A 14564-nucleotide genomic window follows, 5' to 3' on the forward strand; every position below is an offset into this window, starting at 1 on the left:
TACTCCTCAGTTTGAGAGAAGGTAATAAGAGACTTCTGTAGAATTCCATGAAGAAGAAAAACTTTGGAAACAAGAAAGATCTGATTGCCAAAATAAGAATTTAGCAGAGGGGTTGGAAAATAAAGACAATGAATTTTCCAGAAAGTAGAACAAAAAGTTAAGAGAAATAGAGAAGTTGAGAGAAAAGGCAGGTAAGGTGACAGTAAATGCGGGAGATGCTCTTTGTATTCAATCAATAAGCCTTCCAGAAAGAGAAAACAGGAAATCAGGTTGAGGAAACTGCCCAAGAAACAAAATTTCCCAGAGTTGAAAAAAGCAGACTTCAAGATTGAAAGGATTTATCAAATGTCCAACACTGAATGAAGAGAGACCCAAACACTTCCTGAAAGACAGGGGTTTCTGTACTGAGTACTGTCGTCAGGCAGATGGGGGGACAGAGCAAAGACTACTTCAGCTGGGCAACAGCAATCGAACCCATACCCCACTTTCTTGGAAAGTTAGTCAAGGATCTCGACCAACAAAGTGTAGGAGTAAAGCGAAGGAGGAAGAAAGCGCAAGAGCCAGCAGAGGATGCATCCCACCCTGGAGTGCGGCAGAGGAGATTCCTCAGTCGGATGACTAGGTAGGGTGGTTTGTGGCCTCTCCTCCGTCCTCAGCCAGTGCTAGAGTAGGACCAGCAGAGAAGGAAGGAAGGCAGGCAGGTGGATAAGCAGGAGCTGTGAATACCTGTCTCTGTGACCACATGTGGGATTGTCGAGCACTCCTCTCCTGGGCGTCGGAAGATGGTCACTGACCCAGGAAGGTCTGGGAGCCGCTGTGGCTGACTGTTCACTCCAGGCAGGGCTCTCAAGACTGCCTTGTGGTTAAGTCTGTCTCTGTCCCACGCAGGAGCCACAGAGCTGAGTTGGGGCAGTTTCCCCGCTCCCCTCTACTTCAGTCTCCAGGGTAGATTTCCACATTTAGACTTCTATATGAGAAGAGGACACGAGCCGCTGTGCCTCTTCCCCTCTGCAACTACCCACTGGGGCCTGGTATCCGCAGGTGCAACTGTCTGATCACCAGAGCCATGACCCTGATGCCTCAGCCACAATGTGGAGCCACGACTTTCGAGCTATGCCCCCAAATGGTGCTTCCATCCCCACAGGTGGACCCCATGGCTCTGCTGCTCAGTTACTGGGTCCTGGTCCAGGAAATGTTGGTCTGGAGACCTCACATCCAAGTTCAACTCCCTGTACATCGCAGTGGCATCCACTGACAGGAATTTCATAAATTGATCCCCCAAAGCTGTACTACTCTAAATCCAAGCCCTGAGAGTAGAGCCTGTTTTCAGATGAAGAGTCTGTTCAGCCTCTCTTCAGGGAGTCTGAAGAAAGTCACGTGTCCCCGGGCTGTCTTCCTTGCAGACCCCCCTGATTTGGAGCGGGTGGTGTAGCCAGTCATGAAGCCTGAAATGAAAGCTCTAATCCCACCTCCTTGTTGGTGGAGATGTGTTGTGGTTTGTGCAGGGTGGCAGCTGGTGGCACGTGGAGTGGCCTGGGGTTAGCACCAAGCAGCCTGCGGGGTGGGAGAGGGCTGTAGGCACAGCCCCAATGCAGGTCCGTTCCCATGCAGCACACCGAGTTCACCCTCTTACAGATGAATTTGCTTATGAGTAGCATGGTTATTTCGCAGAGCAGTTGTGTTTATTTGTTGTAAATATTTAAAATATTTTAAATATACCAAAGGTTATTTATAACCTTGTTTGTTTTTTCTTCACTTTTCAATATAAGATAAAAAACTGGCTTCTCTAATCTCTAAGAGGCCCCAGTTTCTGTATTTGTTTTTGGACCAGACAACTTACTGACCGCTCCTTTATTTCTTTTTTCTAATTGAAGTATACTTGTTTTCAGTTCAGTTCAGTTCAGTGGCTCAGTCATGTCCGACTCTTTGCAACCCCATAAATTGCAGCACGCCAGGCCTCCCTGTCCATCACCATCTCCCAGAGTTCACTCAGACTCACATCCATTGAGTCCGTGATGCCATCCAGCCATCTCATCCTCGGTCATCCCCTTCTCCTCCTGCCCCCAATCCCTCCCAGCATCAGAGTCTTTTCCAATGAGTCAACTCTTCGCATGAGGTGACCAAAGTACTGGAGTTTCAGCTTCAGCATCATTCCTTCCAAAGAAATCCCAGGGCTGATCTCCTTCACAATGGACTGGTTGGATCTCCTTGCAGTCCAAGGGACTCTCAAGAGTCTTCTCCAACACCACAGTTCAAAAGTATCAATTCTTCGGCGCTCAGCCTTCTTCACAGTCCAACTCTCACATCCATACATGACCACAGGAAAAACCATAGCCTTGACTAGACAGACCTTAGTCGGCAAAGTAATGTCTCTGCTTTTGAATATGCTATCTGTCTAGGTTGGTCATAACTTTTCTTCCAAGGAGTAAGCGTCTTTTAATTTCATGGCTGCAGTCACCATCTGCAGTGATTTTGGAGCCCCCAAAAAATAAAGTCTGACACTGTTTCCCCATCTATTTCCCATGAAGTGATGGGACCAGATGCCATGATCTTCGTTTTCTGAAAGTTGAGCTTTAAGCCAACTTTTTCACTCTCCTCTTTCACTTTCATCAAGAGGCTTTTAGGTCCTCTTCACTTTCTGCCATAAGGGTGGTGTCATCTGCATATCTGAGGTTATTGATATTTCTCCCGACAATCTTGATTCCAGCATGTGTTTCTTCCAGTCCAGCATTTCTCATGATGTACTCTGCATATAAGTTAAATAAGCAGGGTGACAATATACAGCCTTGATGTACTCCTTTCCCAATTTGGAACCAGTCTGTTGTTCCATGTCCAGTTCTAACTGTTGCTTCCTGACCTGCGTATAGATTTCTCAGGGGGCAGGTCAGGTGGTCTGGTATTCCCATCTCTCTCAGAATTTTCCACAGTTTATTGTGATCCACACAGTCAAAGGTTTTGGCATAGTCAATAAAACAGAAATAGATGTTTTTCTGGAACTCTCTTGCTTTTTCAATGATCCAGCAGATGTTGGAAATTTGATCTCTGATTCCTCTGCCTTTTCTAAAACCAGCTTGAACATCTGGAAGTTCACAGTTCATGTATTGCTGAAGCCTGGCTTGGAGAATTTTGAGCATTACTTTACTAGCATGTGAGATGAGTGCAATTGTGCAGTAGTTTGAGCATTCTTTGGCATTGCCTTTCTTTGGGATTGGAATGAAAACTGACCTTTCCCTGTCCTGTGGCCACTGCTGAGTTTTCCAAATTTGCTGGCATATTGAGTGTAGCACTTTCACAGCATCATCTTTTAGGAATTGAAATGGCTCAACTGGAATTCCAGTTTTACAATGTGTTAATTTTTGCTGTACAGCAAAGTGACTTAGTGATTTACACATCTATACATTCTTTGCCATCATGGTTTCTCATGGGATATCGGCTGCAGGACCCTGTTGTGTTCAGCAGGGCTTGGTGCTCATGCGTCCTGTGCCTAACATGCGTCCGCCAAGCCCGGCTTGCTGCCTCGCCCTGCCCCCTGCCCTTTGGCGGCCGCGAGCGTATTCTCCAGGTCCTTGAGTCTGTTTTCTTTTCTTCTTTCTTTTTGCCACAAAGCTTGTGGGATCTTAGTTCCCTGACCAGGGATGGAACCCATGCCCCTTGCATTGGAAGCAAAGAGTTCTAACCACAGGACCACTTTGGTTGATTCTTGTGGCTTTTCTAGGTATGTGATAATGTACAGCATCTGCAAATAATGGTGGTTTTGTCTCCGCAAACTGTCCAGACAGCAACTGTGTTCTCCTTATCTACTTGTAAGATGACACTCTAATAAATCCAAAGCTGGTGCCCCAGGCTTTCCTGTTTGGCACTAACTCATTTGTAAGCCTCCAGCCTTCAAAGCCAGGACTTCCAGAAGTGCATCCCCTACTGCAGCCATGCCGTGCTGGTTTTCTCAGACACAGCAAGCTCTTTCTGACTTGCCTGCATAAACAGTTGGAATAGAAGTAAAATGACTTCAGGAAGTGCTGCAAAAGAAAAATAGTTACAGCTTAGAGGCTGGGTGGCTGCCTCAGAAGAGGGAATAGGAGGAGTCAGGGAGAACCTGATTTCTGGTCTTGGGCCCAGGAGTGTGATGAGCAGAGACAGATACAGCCGCAGGTAGAAAGAACAGACCCTTTATAGAGGAGAAGAGGCCCGTGGGGCCTGGAGAGTCGCTGGGGGATGTACCCGCTTCTTCCTGAAAGAAGGGTTAATATTTTCTGTTCCCCTCACAGAACTTGGCTACACAGCGATCTCAGAGTCCCTGGATAACATGTTCCTACCGCTTCCAGGCCATTGCCTAGGGATGGCTTTATCCAACCTGTACTACAACTTTGAACTGCAGAAGTTTTGCAAGGTCAAGAGCTTGGACCAGATTGAGTGCAGTAAAGTTTGTGAGTATGACAAACAGACTTGTGTTATTTACATTGTTTTTTAATTTTTAAGTTTTACAATGTTGTGTTTGTTTCTGTGTTAATTATATTTTTATTAAGATATAATTCATATAAAATTCACCCTTTTATAAAGTATACAATTCATTGGTTTCTGGGATATTCACAAGGTTGTGCAACCATCACCACCATCTAATTCCAGAACATTCTTGTCACCGGGAATAAAGAAATGTTCCATCCATTACAGTCACTTCCCATTCCCTTTTCCCCCAAGCATTTGACAACCAATAATCTACTTTCTGTCTTTATGGATTGGCCTGTTCTAGGCATTTCTTGTAACTGGAATGACTGTGTGACCTTTTGTATCTGGCTTCTTTCACTTACAACAGTATTTGTAAGGTTCACCCAGGTTGTGTCATGTATGTCCGCTTTGTTGCTTGTTATGGCTGCATAATAGTCCCTTGTATGGATGGACTCAGTAGTTTATCCGTTCATCAGCTGATGGACATTTGGATTGTTTCTACGTTTTGGCTGTTATGAATAATGCTGCCGTGGACATTCACATACAAATTTTTGTGTGAACCAGTTTTCAGTTCTTTTGAGTATATACTTAGGAGTGGGTTTGCTTTTGACTCTATGTTTAGCTTTTTCAGGAAGCACCAAACTATTTTCCACAGTGGCTGCACTATTTTACATTTCACCAGCAACATATGAGGGTTCCAATTTGTCACGTCCTTTCCAACACCTTTTAAAATTAGTTATTTTCTTTAAATGTGGAAAAACATGTGAAGTTTACCATTTTAACCATTTTTAAGTGTGCAGTTCTGTGGCATTAAATACATTCACATTGTTGTACCATCACCACCATCCTCTCCAGAACTTTCTTCAACTTGCAGAACTGAAATTCTGAACCCACGAAACACTAACGGCCCCACCCCAGCCTCTAGCGACTACCATTCCACTCTCTGAGTTGGGCTACTCTAGTTGCCTCATATGAAACATTTAATTCGTTTCTCATTTCCTCTTGGGTATATTCAATAGCTATTTTCTTTGTGGTTACCATGGAAATTGCATTTTAACATCCTTAAGTTAACATTCTAATTTGAATTTGTATTAGCTTAACTTCAACAGTATAGAAAAACTGCTCTTATGCAGCCCTGTCCCCAGTCGCTTTTAATTATTGATGTCACAAGACCTCTTTATCCACTGTGTACCTAGAACCATAGATTCGTTGTTTTTTTATGCATCAGTTTCTTAAGTTACACAGAAAACAAAAAGTGGAGTTACAAACCAAAGTTACTGCAATACTAGCCATTATAACGTCCATGTATCTACTTTTGCAAGAGATCTGTATTAGTTTGATCTGTATGTCCTGATATGGCCGATGTCTGTTGTATATGTGTAAACAAAACAACCTCCTTCCATGGCTCTTCAGGCACTCTATCAGATCTAATCCCTTGAATTTATTGGTCACTTACACTGTATAATTGTAAGGGATTTGATTTAGGTCTTACCTGAATGATCTAAACAAAACTGTAAGGAATTTGATCTAGGACCCTACTTTCTTCAGTTTAAGTCTGAGTTTGGCAATAAGGAGTTCATGCCAATGAGGCAAAGGAGAAAAGGAAAGATATACCCATTTGAATGCAGAGTTCCAAAGAATAGCAAGGAGAGATAAGAAAGCTTTCCTCAGTGAACAATGCAGAGAAATAGAATAAAACAATAGGATGGGAAATACTAGAGATCTCTTCAAGAAAATAAGAGATATCAACAGAATATTTCATCCAAAGATGGGCACGATAAAGGACAGAAACCATATGGACCTAACAGAAGCAGAAGATATTAAGAAGAGGTGGCAAGAATACACAGAAGAACTATGCAAAAAAGATCTTCATGACCCAGATAACCATGACAGTGTGATCACTCACCCAGAGCCAGACATCCTGGAGTCTGAAGTCAAGTGGGCCTCAGGAAGCATCACTACGAACAAAGCTAGTGGAGGTGATGGAATTCCAGCTGAGCTATTTCAAGTCCTAAAAGATGGTGCTGTGAAAGTGCTGCACTCAATAAGCCAGCAAATTTGGAAAACTCAGTAGTGGCCACAGGACTGGAAAAGGTCAGTTTTCATTCTAATCCCAAAGAAAGGCAATGCCAAAGAATGTTCAGACTACCCCACAATTGCATTCATCTCACACGCTAGCAAAGTAACGCTCAAATTTATCCAAGTGAAGCTTCAACAGTGCATGAACTGTGAACTTCGAGATGTTCAAGCTGGATTTAGAAAAGGCAGAGGAACCAGAGATCAAATTTCCAACATCTGTTGGATCATTGAAAAAGCAAGAGAGTTCCAGAAAAATGTCTACTTCTTTATTGATTACGCCAAAGCCTTTGACTGTGTGGATCATAATAAACTGTGGAAAATTCTGAAAGAGATGGGAATACCAGACCACCTGACCTGCCCCCTGAGAAATCTGTATGCAGGTCAAGAAGCAACAGGTAGAACCGGACATGGAACAGCAGACTGGTTCCAAATTGGTAAAGGAGTATGTCAAAGCTGTATATTCTCACCCTGTTTATTTAACTTATATGCAGAGTACATCATGTGAAATGCCAGGCTGGATGAAGCACAAGCTGGAATCAAGATTGCTGGGAGAAATATCAATAACCTCAGATATGCAGATGACACCACCCTAATGGCAGAAAGTTGAAGAGGACCTAAAGAGCCTCTTGATGAAAGTGAAAGAGGAGAGTGAAAAAGCTGGCTTAAAACTCAACATTCAAAAAACTAAGATCATGGCATCTGGTCCCATCACTTCATGGCAGAGAGGTGTGGAAGCAATGGATACAGTGAGAGACTTTATTTTGGGGGGGCTGCAAAATCACTGCATATGGTGACTGCAGCCATGAAATTAAAAGACGCTTGCTCCTTGGAAGAAAAGCCATGACCAACCTGGACAGCATATTAAAAAGCAGAGACATTACTTTGCTGACAAAGGACCATTTAATCAAAACTATGGTTTTTCCAATAGTCATGTATGGATGTGAGTGTTGAACTATAAAGAAAGCTGAGCGCCAAAAATTTGACGCTTTTGAACTATGGTGTTGGAGAAGACTCTTGAGAGTCCCTTGGACTTCCAGGAGATCCAACCAGTCCATCTTAAAGGAAGTCAGTTCTGAATATTCCTTGGAAGGATTAATGCTGAAGCTGAAACTCCAATACTTGGCCACCTGTGATGCAAAGAACTGATTCATTGGAAAAGACCCTGATGCTGGGAAAGATTGAAGGCAGGAGGAGAGGGGGATGACAGACAATGAGATGGTTGGATGGCATCACTGACTCACTGAACGTGAGTCTGAGTAAGCTCCAGGAGTTGGTGATGGACAGGGAAGCCTGGTATGCAGCAGTCCATGGGGTCGCAAAGAGTCAGACACGACTGAGCGACTGAACCAAACTGAACTGAACTGAAACAAAACAAATGAATTGGAGAAGATAATGCATAGTATCAGTCTACTTGTATTTTAAAAGATTATATCCAGAGACTATGGAAGTATTATATATACATAAAACAGCTGTAGGGAGAGGAGAAGTACCTTGACTCTACCTCAGACGTGTCTCTTTTTTCCAATGAGTGTGTATTGTATAATTTTATACAAGTATTTAAAAGAAAATTTGAAGGCAAATCAAATTAAAATAGACTTGAGGCTGCGGAGTGTTTCTGCATGAGTGGTCAATTGACGTTACAGGGTGATTGATAACAGAATCAAACATGTAAATAGCTTGCGTTTCAAGTGACTGTCATATGGACAGGGAGAAGTCTTTTACTTTTACTGCATAATTTCTGCTAAACATTGGTTCCAGCAAGAAAAGCAGAATACTGTATATGTTTCCCATCTGCTGGGGTGAAGTGACTACAGTGATGACAATAATGCTCCTTTTAAATGACATTTGTTATCGTAGGAATCTAGCTGCTCTGTGTAATCTGATCGTGTCCATTTGTCCCATTGTAGCGGAGGGCTATGTGGTCCAGGAGGACATCTATGCCTGGGAGTCTCTCGGGACAGGAAAGTACCTGACAGTCCTCGCCATCTTGGGGCTCGTGTACCTCATCCTGCTTTTCCTCACTGAAACCAATGTCTTATGGGAACTGAAATCCAGGTTTTCTGGCCTCTCCTGGAAGCAAAAAATGGTGAGTGGGTCCAAGTGTAAGTCTGTAAGGACAGGTAAGAGGCTGGCTTCACGGCTTAATTCCTGCAGTCTGCAGTGACCTTGATTCTCAGAGCCAGAGGGCCTGGAGATGGTGTAAACCTCCCTCAGGGCAGAGGGGTTACTGAGGTCCCTAGGACCCCGGGCCCTGAGGGGAGAAGGGGGAAGGGCATTGGCCTGGGCCCTGTGACCCTGGCCAGCCGTGGATTCCCTAAAACTAGTCAGCTTGTAACACCTCTCCCCTCAGTCATTCAGGAGCCAGGTAGGAGAAAGGTCTGTTGTGTCATTTCTTGACCTGAATATCTTCCAGTGGCAAAGCACCTCCCCAGCCCCATGATCATGGAAGTCCTGTACAAAATGGGATTTGTTGTATCTTGACACCCCTGGGCTTCAAGTCTTTTTTTTTTTCTTTAAAAACCAATGCTTTCCTGTCTAGCATATCACGGTCGTGTCAACATGCACTCAGTCCTGCCTGCGACTTTCCCTGAGAATGGGTGGTGGTGTGCAAATGGGAACTGGCATGGCCAGGGCACCTTTACAACATTACAGGGAAGGACCTTGATGTCTTCCTCCTATCCTTGCAAAAGCACTCACACCTGCCATCCTTATCTCGGGAGAAACAGGTTGTTTTGCAGAATGCAGAGTCTGTGCCTGGAGACCAAGATGTGGAAGAGGAAGCAAAAATGATCAAGAACTCTTGGGAAGATCTGTGTAAGAAAAACCCACTGGTCCTTAAAGAACTATCTAAGGTAAAGTCCGATGTAGCTTGAAAAGCATTGCTTTACTTTTCATCCCCATTACTCTTGGGGATCCTTGCGTAGGGAAGCAGCCATCATGGCTCCAGGACCCCGCCCGCTGACTTGGAGTACAGTGTAGCGCCCATTTATCAGCAGCTTTGCTTCCTGAGGTTTCAGCTACCTGCGGTCAACCATGGTCCAAAAATATTAAATGGAAAATTCCAGAAATATCAATTCAAAAGTTTTAAGTTGTGTGCCATTCTGGGTAGCGTGGTTAACTCAAGCCATTCCACTCCACCCGTTTGTCCAGCTTCTCCACTGTTTCATCGCTTAGTTGCTGGCTCAGTTATCCGAGCCAGTATCACAGTATCAAGTGCTTGCACTCAAGGACTTCTCATTTTACTTACCCCAAAGCCCAAGGGTGCTGATGTTGGCAATTTGGATATTCCCTTACTGTGCCTAATTTATCAGAGGAATGTAGTATAGGAGAAACATAGTAAGTAGAGAGTCCTATGGTATCTATGGTTTCACGCCCCCACTGGGGTTCTTGAACCATATCCCCGGGGATAAGGGGACTACTGCACTGGCAGAGGATTCAGGTGAGTTTTGATGGGAAAGACTCAGAGAGAGGTTTCCTCTGAACAGATGGCATCTGAGCTCATTCGTGCACCCAGAGACAGCAGGTAGCGCCTCAGCCCCCCATTGTCTTCTGGGGGCCCCTGAGGACAAGGAGGCCTGGGATGGGAGGGACGCCGGAGCCATGGATCCCCAGAAGCCCTGAAGGGTAGACATGGTTGAGTCTCTCCTGGATCTAGAAAGCAGTCTGTGGAGGAGCCAAGGAGGGGAGGTGGGCTCTGAAAGCCCACAGCAAGCCTGCTAATCTCCCTGAGAGCCCATGGGGACTGTGCTGAGAGATTCTTCAGACAGCCAGGAATGTACACACACTCACGCACACGCACACACGCATGCACGCGGAGAGAGAGGGAGGGAGACAGAGACAGAGAGAGTTGTTTCCCTGTAGTTACTAGTGGTTAAAAAGCCCCCAGAATCAACCTGCCTGACTTCAGGCTCTACTACAAAGCCACAGTCATCAAGACAGTATGGTACTGGCACAAAGACAGAAATATAGATCAGTGGAACAAAATAGAAAGCCCAGAGATGAATCCACACACCTATGGACACCTTATCTTTGACAAAGGAGGCAAGAATATACAATGGAGAAAAGACAATCTCTTTAACAAGTGGTGCTGGGAAAACTGGTCAACCACTTGTAAAAGAATGAAACTAGAACACTTTCTAACACCATACACAAAAATAAACCCAAAATGGATTAAAGATCTAAACATAAGATCAGAAACTATAAAACTCCTAGAGGAGAACATAGGCAAAACACTCTCCAACATAAATCACAGCAGGATCCTCTATGACCCACCTCCCAGAATATTGGAAATAAAAGCAAAAATAAACAAATGGGACATAATTAAAATTAAAAGTTTCTACACAACAAAAGAAACTATAAGCAAGGTGAAAAGACAGCCTTCAGAATGGGAGAAAATAATAGCAAATGAAGCAACTGACAGAGAATTAATCTAAAAAATATACAAGCAACTCCTGCAGCTCAATTCCAGAAAATAAACGACCCAATCAAAAAATGGGCCAAAGAACTAAACAGACATTTCTCCAAAGAAGATATACAGATGGCTAACAAACACATGAAAAGATGCTTATCATCACTCGTTATCAGAGAAATGCAAATCAAAATCACAATGAGGTACCATCTCACACCAGTCAGAATGGCTGCAGTCCAAAAGTCTACAAGCAATAAATGCTGGAGAGGGTGTGGAGAAAAGGGAACCAACCCTCTTACACTGTTGGTGGGAATGCAAACTAGTACAGCCACTATGGAGAACAGTGTGGAGATTCCTTAAAAAACTGGAAATAAAACTGCCATATGACCCAGCCGTCCCACTGCTGGGCACACACACTGAGGAAACCAGAATTGAAAGAGACACATGTACCCCAATGTTCATCTCAGCACTGTTTACAATAGCCAGGACATGGAAGCAACCTAGATGTCCATCAGCAAATAAGAAAGCTGTGGTACATATATACAATGGAGTATTACTCAGCCATTCAAAAGAATACATTTGAATCAGTTCTAATGAGGTGGATGAAACTGGAGCCTCTTATACAAAGTGAAGTAAGCCAGAAAGAAAAACACCAATACAGTATAATAACACATATATTTGGAATTTAGAAAGATGGTAACAATAACCCTGTATGCGAGACAGCAAAAGAGACACAGATGCATAGAACAATCTTTTGGATTCTGTGGGAGAGGGCGAGGGTGGGATGGTTTGGGAGAATGGCATTGAAACATGTATAATATCATATGTGAAACAAATTGCCAATCCAGGTTCGATGCAAGATACAGGATGCTCGGGGCTGGTGCACTGGGATGACCCAGAGGGATGGGATGGGGAGGGAGGTGAGGGGGTGGTTCAGGATGGGGAACACATGTACACCCGTGGTAGATTCATGTCAATGTATGGCAAAACCAATACAATATTGAAAAGTAATTAGCCTCCATAAAATAAATAGATTTATATTTTTTAAAAAAAGCCCTCAGAAACCAGCTCAGGCAACATCAAAGTGGTTTTCTTTGCTTCGAGGAAAGCAGGAAAGAGGCTTATCTTAGAGAACTATGTTCTCAGTGTGCAGGGGCAGGAAGAGAGAAAACCTGAGCCCACTGGGAGCAGTAGCTGGGATGAGAAGGCAGATACCAGCCTGGATACCTCGGAGTCCTGGAGCCCTGGGGGCAGAATTGGAGTGCAGCTGACAACTCCAGGCTGCTGGCTCCAGGCCTCCTCACTGGGTGTCTTGTCTTCTGTCTTGGCTATCTCAGGTCTATTCCAGGAAGGTGCCTCCGTTGGCTGTGAACAAGGTTTCCTTCGCTGTTCGAGCAGAGGAGTGCTTTGGTCTTCTTGGCTTCAATGGAGCTGGGAAAACTACCATTTTCAAGATATTGACTGGGGAAGAGTCTATCACCTCAGGGGACGCCTTTGTCAACAGCATCAGCGTCAGCTCTGACTTGAGGAAGGTAGGCGGTGACCTGGGACAAGGGGGCATGAACCTAGGGGTGGTGTGGGTATATCGGGAAGAGGGTCCCCTGAAATACACCTGTGGGTGTTACAGAGGGCTGGGGACAGGGAACTGGAATGAAACCCATCTTTGAAAATTCCAGGTGTCGGGTTTATCTCTGACTCCCAAATCCATAGCTCCTTCCTAGACCTCTTCTCTGAGCTCCAGATTTTATGTCAAGCTGCTTAATCAACATTGCCTTGAAAATGTCCCTGAAACCCAAGGCATCTCAAGCCCAGTGGACCCACAAAGCCATCAGCTGTCCCCGCAAACCCCTGTCTCTTCCCCCTCTCCCTCTGTGCTCCCTGGAGGAGTGAGTGGCACCATCTACCGCTGTCCCAGGCACCACTCAGGACACCCAGCCGGCAGCCACGGTCCATGGATTCTTCCTCCCAGTGAGCCCTGGAATCTGTCCTCCCTGACTCTGTGCCCACTGCACTTCGCAAGCCAAGGCCACTTCTAACTTTTAGCCTCAGCTTCCTTGCCTTCTTTGAAGCATTTCTTTTTTTTTTTTTTTTAATTTTTATTTTTTTTTACCTATTTATTTTATTTTATTTTTTAGTTTTTATTTTTTAAATTTTAAAATCTTTAATTCTTACATGCATTCCCAAACATGAACCCCCCTCCCACCTCCCCTCCCCATAACATCTTTCTGGGTCATCCCCATGCACCAGCCCCAAGCATGCTGCATCCTGCGTCAGACATGGACTGGCGATTCAATTCACATGATAGTATACATGTTAGAATGTCATTCTCCCAAATCATCCCACCCTCTCCCTCTCCCTCTGAGTCCAAAAGTTCGTTATACACATCTGTGTCTCTTTCCCTGTCTTGCATACAGGGTCGTCATTGCCATCTTCCTAAATTCCATATATATGTGTTAGTATACTGTATTGGTGTTTTTCTTTCTGGCTTACTTCACTCTGTATAATCGGCTCCAGTTTCATCCATCTCATCAGAACTGATTCAAATGAATTCTTTTTAACGGCTGAGTAATATTCCATTGTGTATATGTACCACAGCTTTCTTATCCATTCATCTGCTGATGGACATCTAGGTTGTTTCCATGTCCTGGCTATTATAAACAGTGCTGCGATGAACATTGGGGTACATGTGTCTCTTTCAATTCTGGTTTCCTCGGTGTGTATGCCCAGAAGTGGGATTGCTGGGTCATAAGGTAGTTCTATTTGCAATTTTTTAAGGAATCTCCACACTGTTCTCCATAGTGGCTGTACTAGTTTGCATTCCCACCAACAGTGTAGGAGGGTTCCCTTTTCTCCACACCCTCTCCAGCATTTATTGCTTGCAGATTTTTGGGTCGCAGCCATTCTGACTGGTGTGAAATGGTACCTCATTGTGGTTTTGATTTGCATTTCTCTAATAATGAGTGATGTTGAGCATCTTTTCATGTGTTTGTTAGCCATCCGTATGTCTTCTTTGGAGAAATGTCTATTTAGTTCTTTGGCCCATTTTATTGATTGGGTCATTTATTTTTCTGGAGTTGAGCTGCATAAGTTGCTTGTATATTTTTGAGATTAGTTGTTTGTCAGTTGCTTCATTTGCTATTATTTTCTCCCACTCAGAAGGCTGTCTTTTCACCTTGCTTATATTTTCCTTTGTTGTGCAGAAGCTTTTAATTTTAATTAGATCCCATTTGTTTATTTTTGCTTTTATTTCCAGCATTCTGGGAGGTGGATCATAGAGGATCCTGCTGTGATTTATGTCTGAGAGTGTTTTGCCTATGTTCTCCTCTAGGAGTTTTATAGTTTCTGATCTTACATTTAGATCTTTAATCCATTTTGAGTTTATTTTTGTGTGCGGTGTTAGAAAGTGATCTAGTTTCATTCTTTTACAAGTGGTTGACCAGTTTTCCCAGCACCACTTGTTAAAGAGATTGTCTTTACTCCATTGTATATTCTTGCCTCCTTTGTCAAAGATAAGGTGTCCATATGTGTGTGGATTTATCTCTGGGCTTTCTATTTTGTTCCATTGATCTATATGTCTGTCTTTGTGCCAGTACCATACTGTCTTGATGACTGTGGCTTTGTAGTAGAGCCTGAA

At 43.9% G+C, this 14564-nt stretch overlaps 1 protein-coding gene across 1 annotated transcript in view; it reads left to right on the forward strand.

The window, feature by feature from the left end:
- Positions 1 to 14564, forward strand: part of LOC101115931 (ATP-binding cassette sub-family A member 17) — a 101029-nt gene that overhangs the window by 75468 nt on the left and 10997 nt on the right. Inside the window, exons 22-25 of the mRNA XM_027961952.3 lie at positions 4266 to 4424; positions 8430 to 8608; positions 9249 to 9374; positions 12268 to 12462. Of these exons, the coding sequence (XP_027817753.1) occupies positions 4266 to 4424; positions 8430 to 8608; positions 9249 to 9374; positions 12268 to 12462 (659 nt within the window). The remainder of the gene's footprint in view (positions 1 to 4265; positions 4425 to 8429; positions 8609 to 9248; positions 9375 to 12267; positions 12463 to 14564) is intronic.

The sequence above is a fragment of the Ovis aries genome, chromosome 24, assembly GCF_016772045.2.
Source record: "Ovis aries strain OAR_USU_Benz2616 breed Rambouillet chromosome 24, ARS-UI_Ramb_v3.0, whole genome shotgun sequence".
In the NCBI taxonomy this organism is placed as follows: Eukaryota; Metazoa; Chordata; class Mammalia; order Artiodactyla; family Bovidae; genus Ovis; species Ovis aries.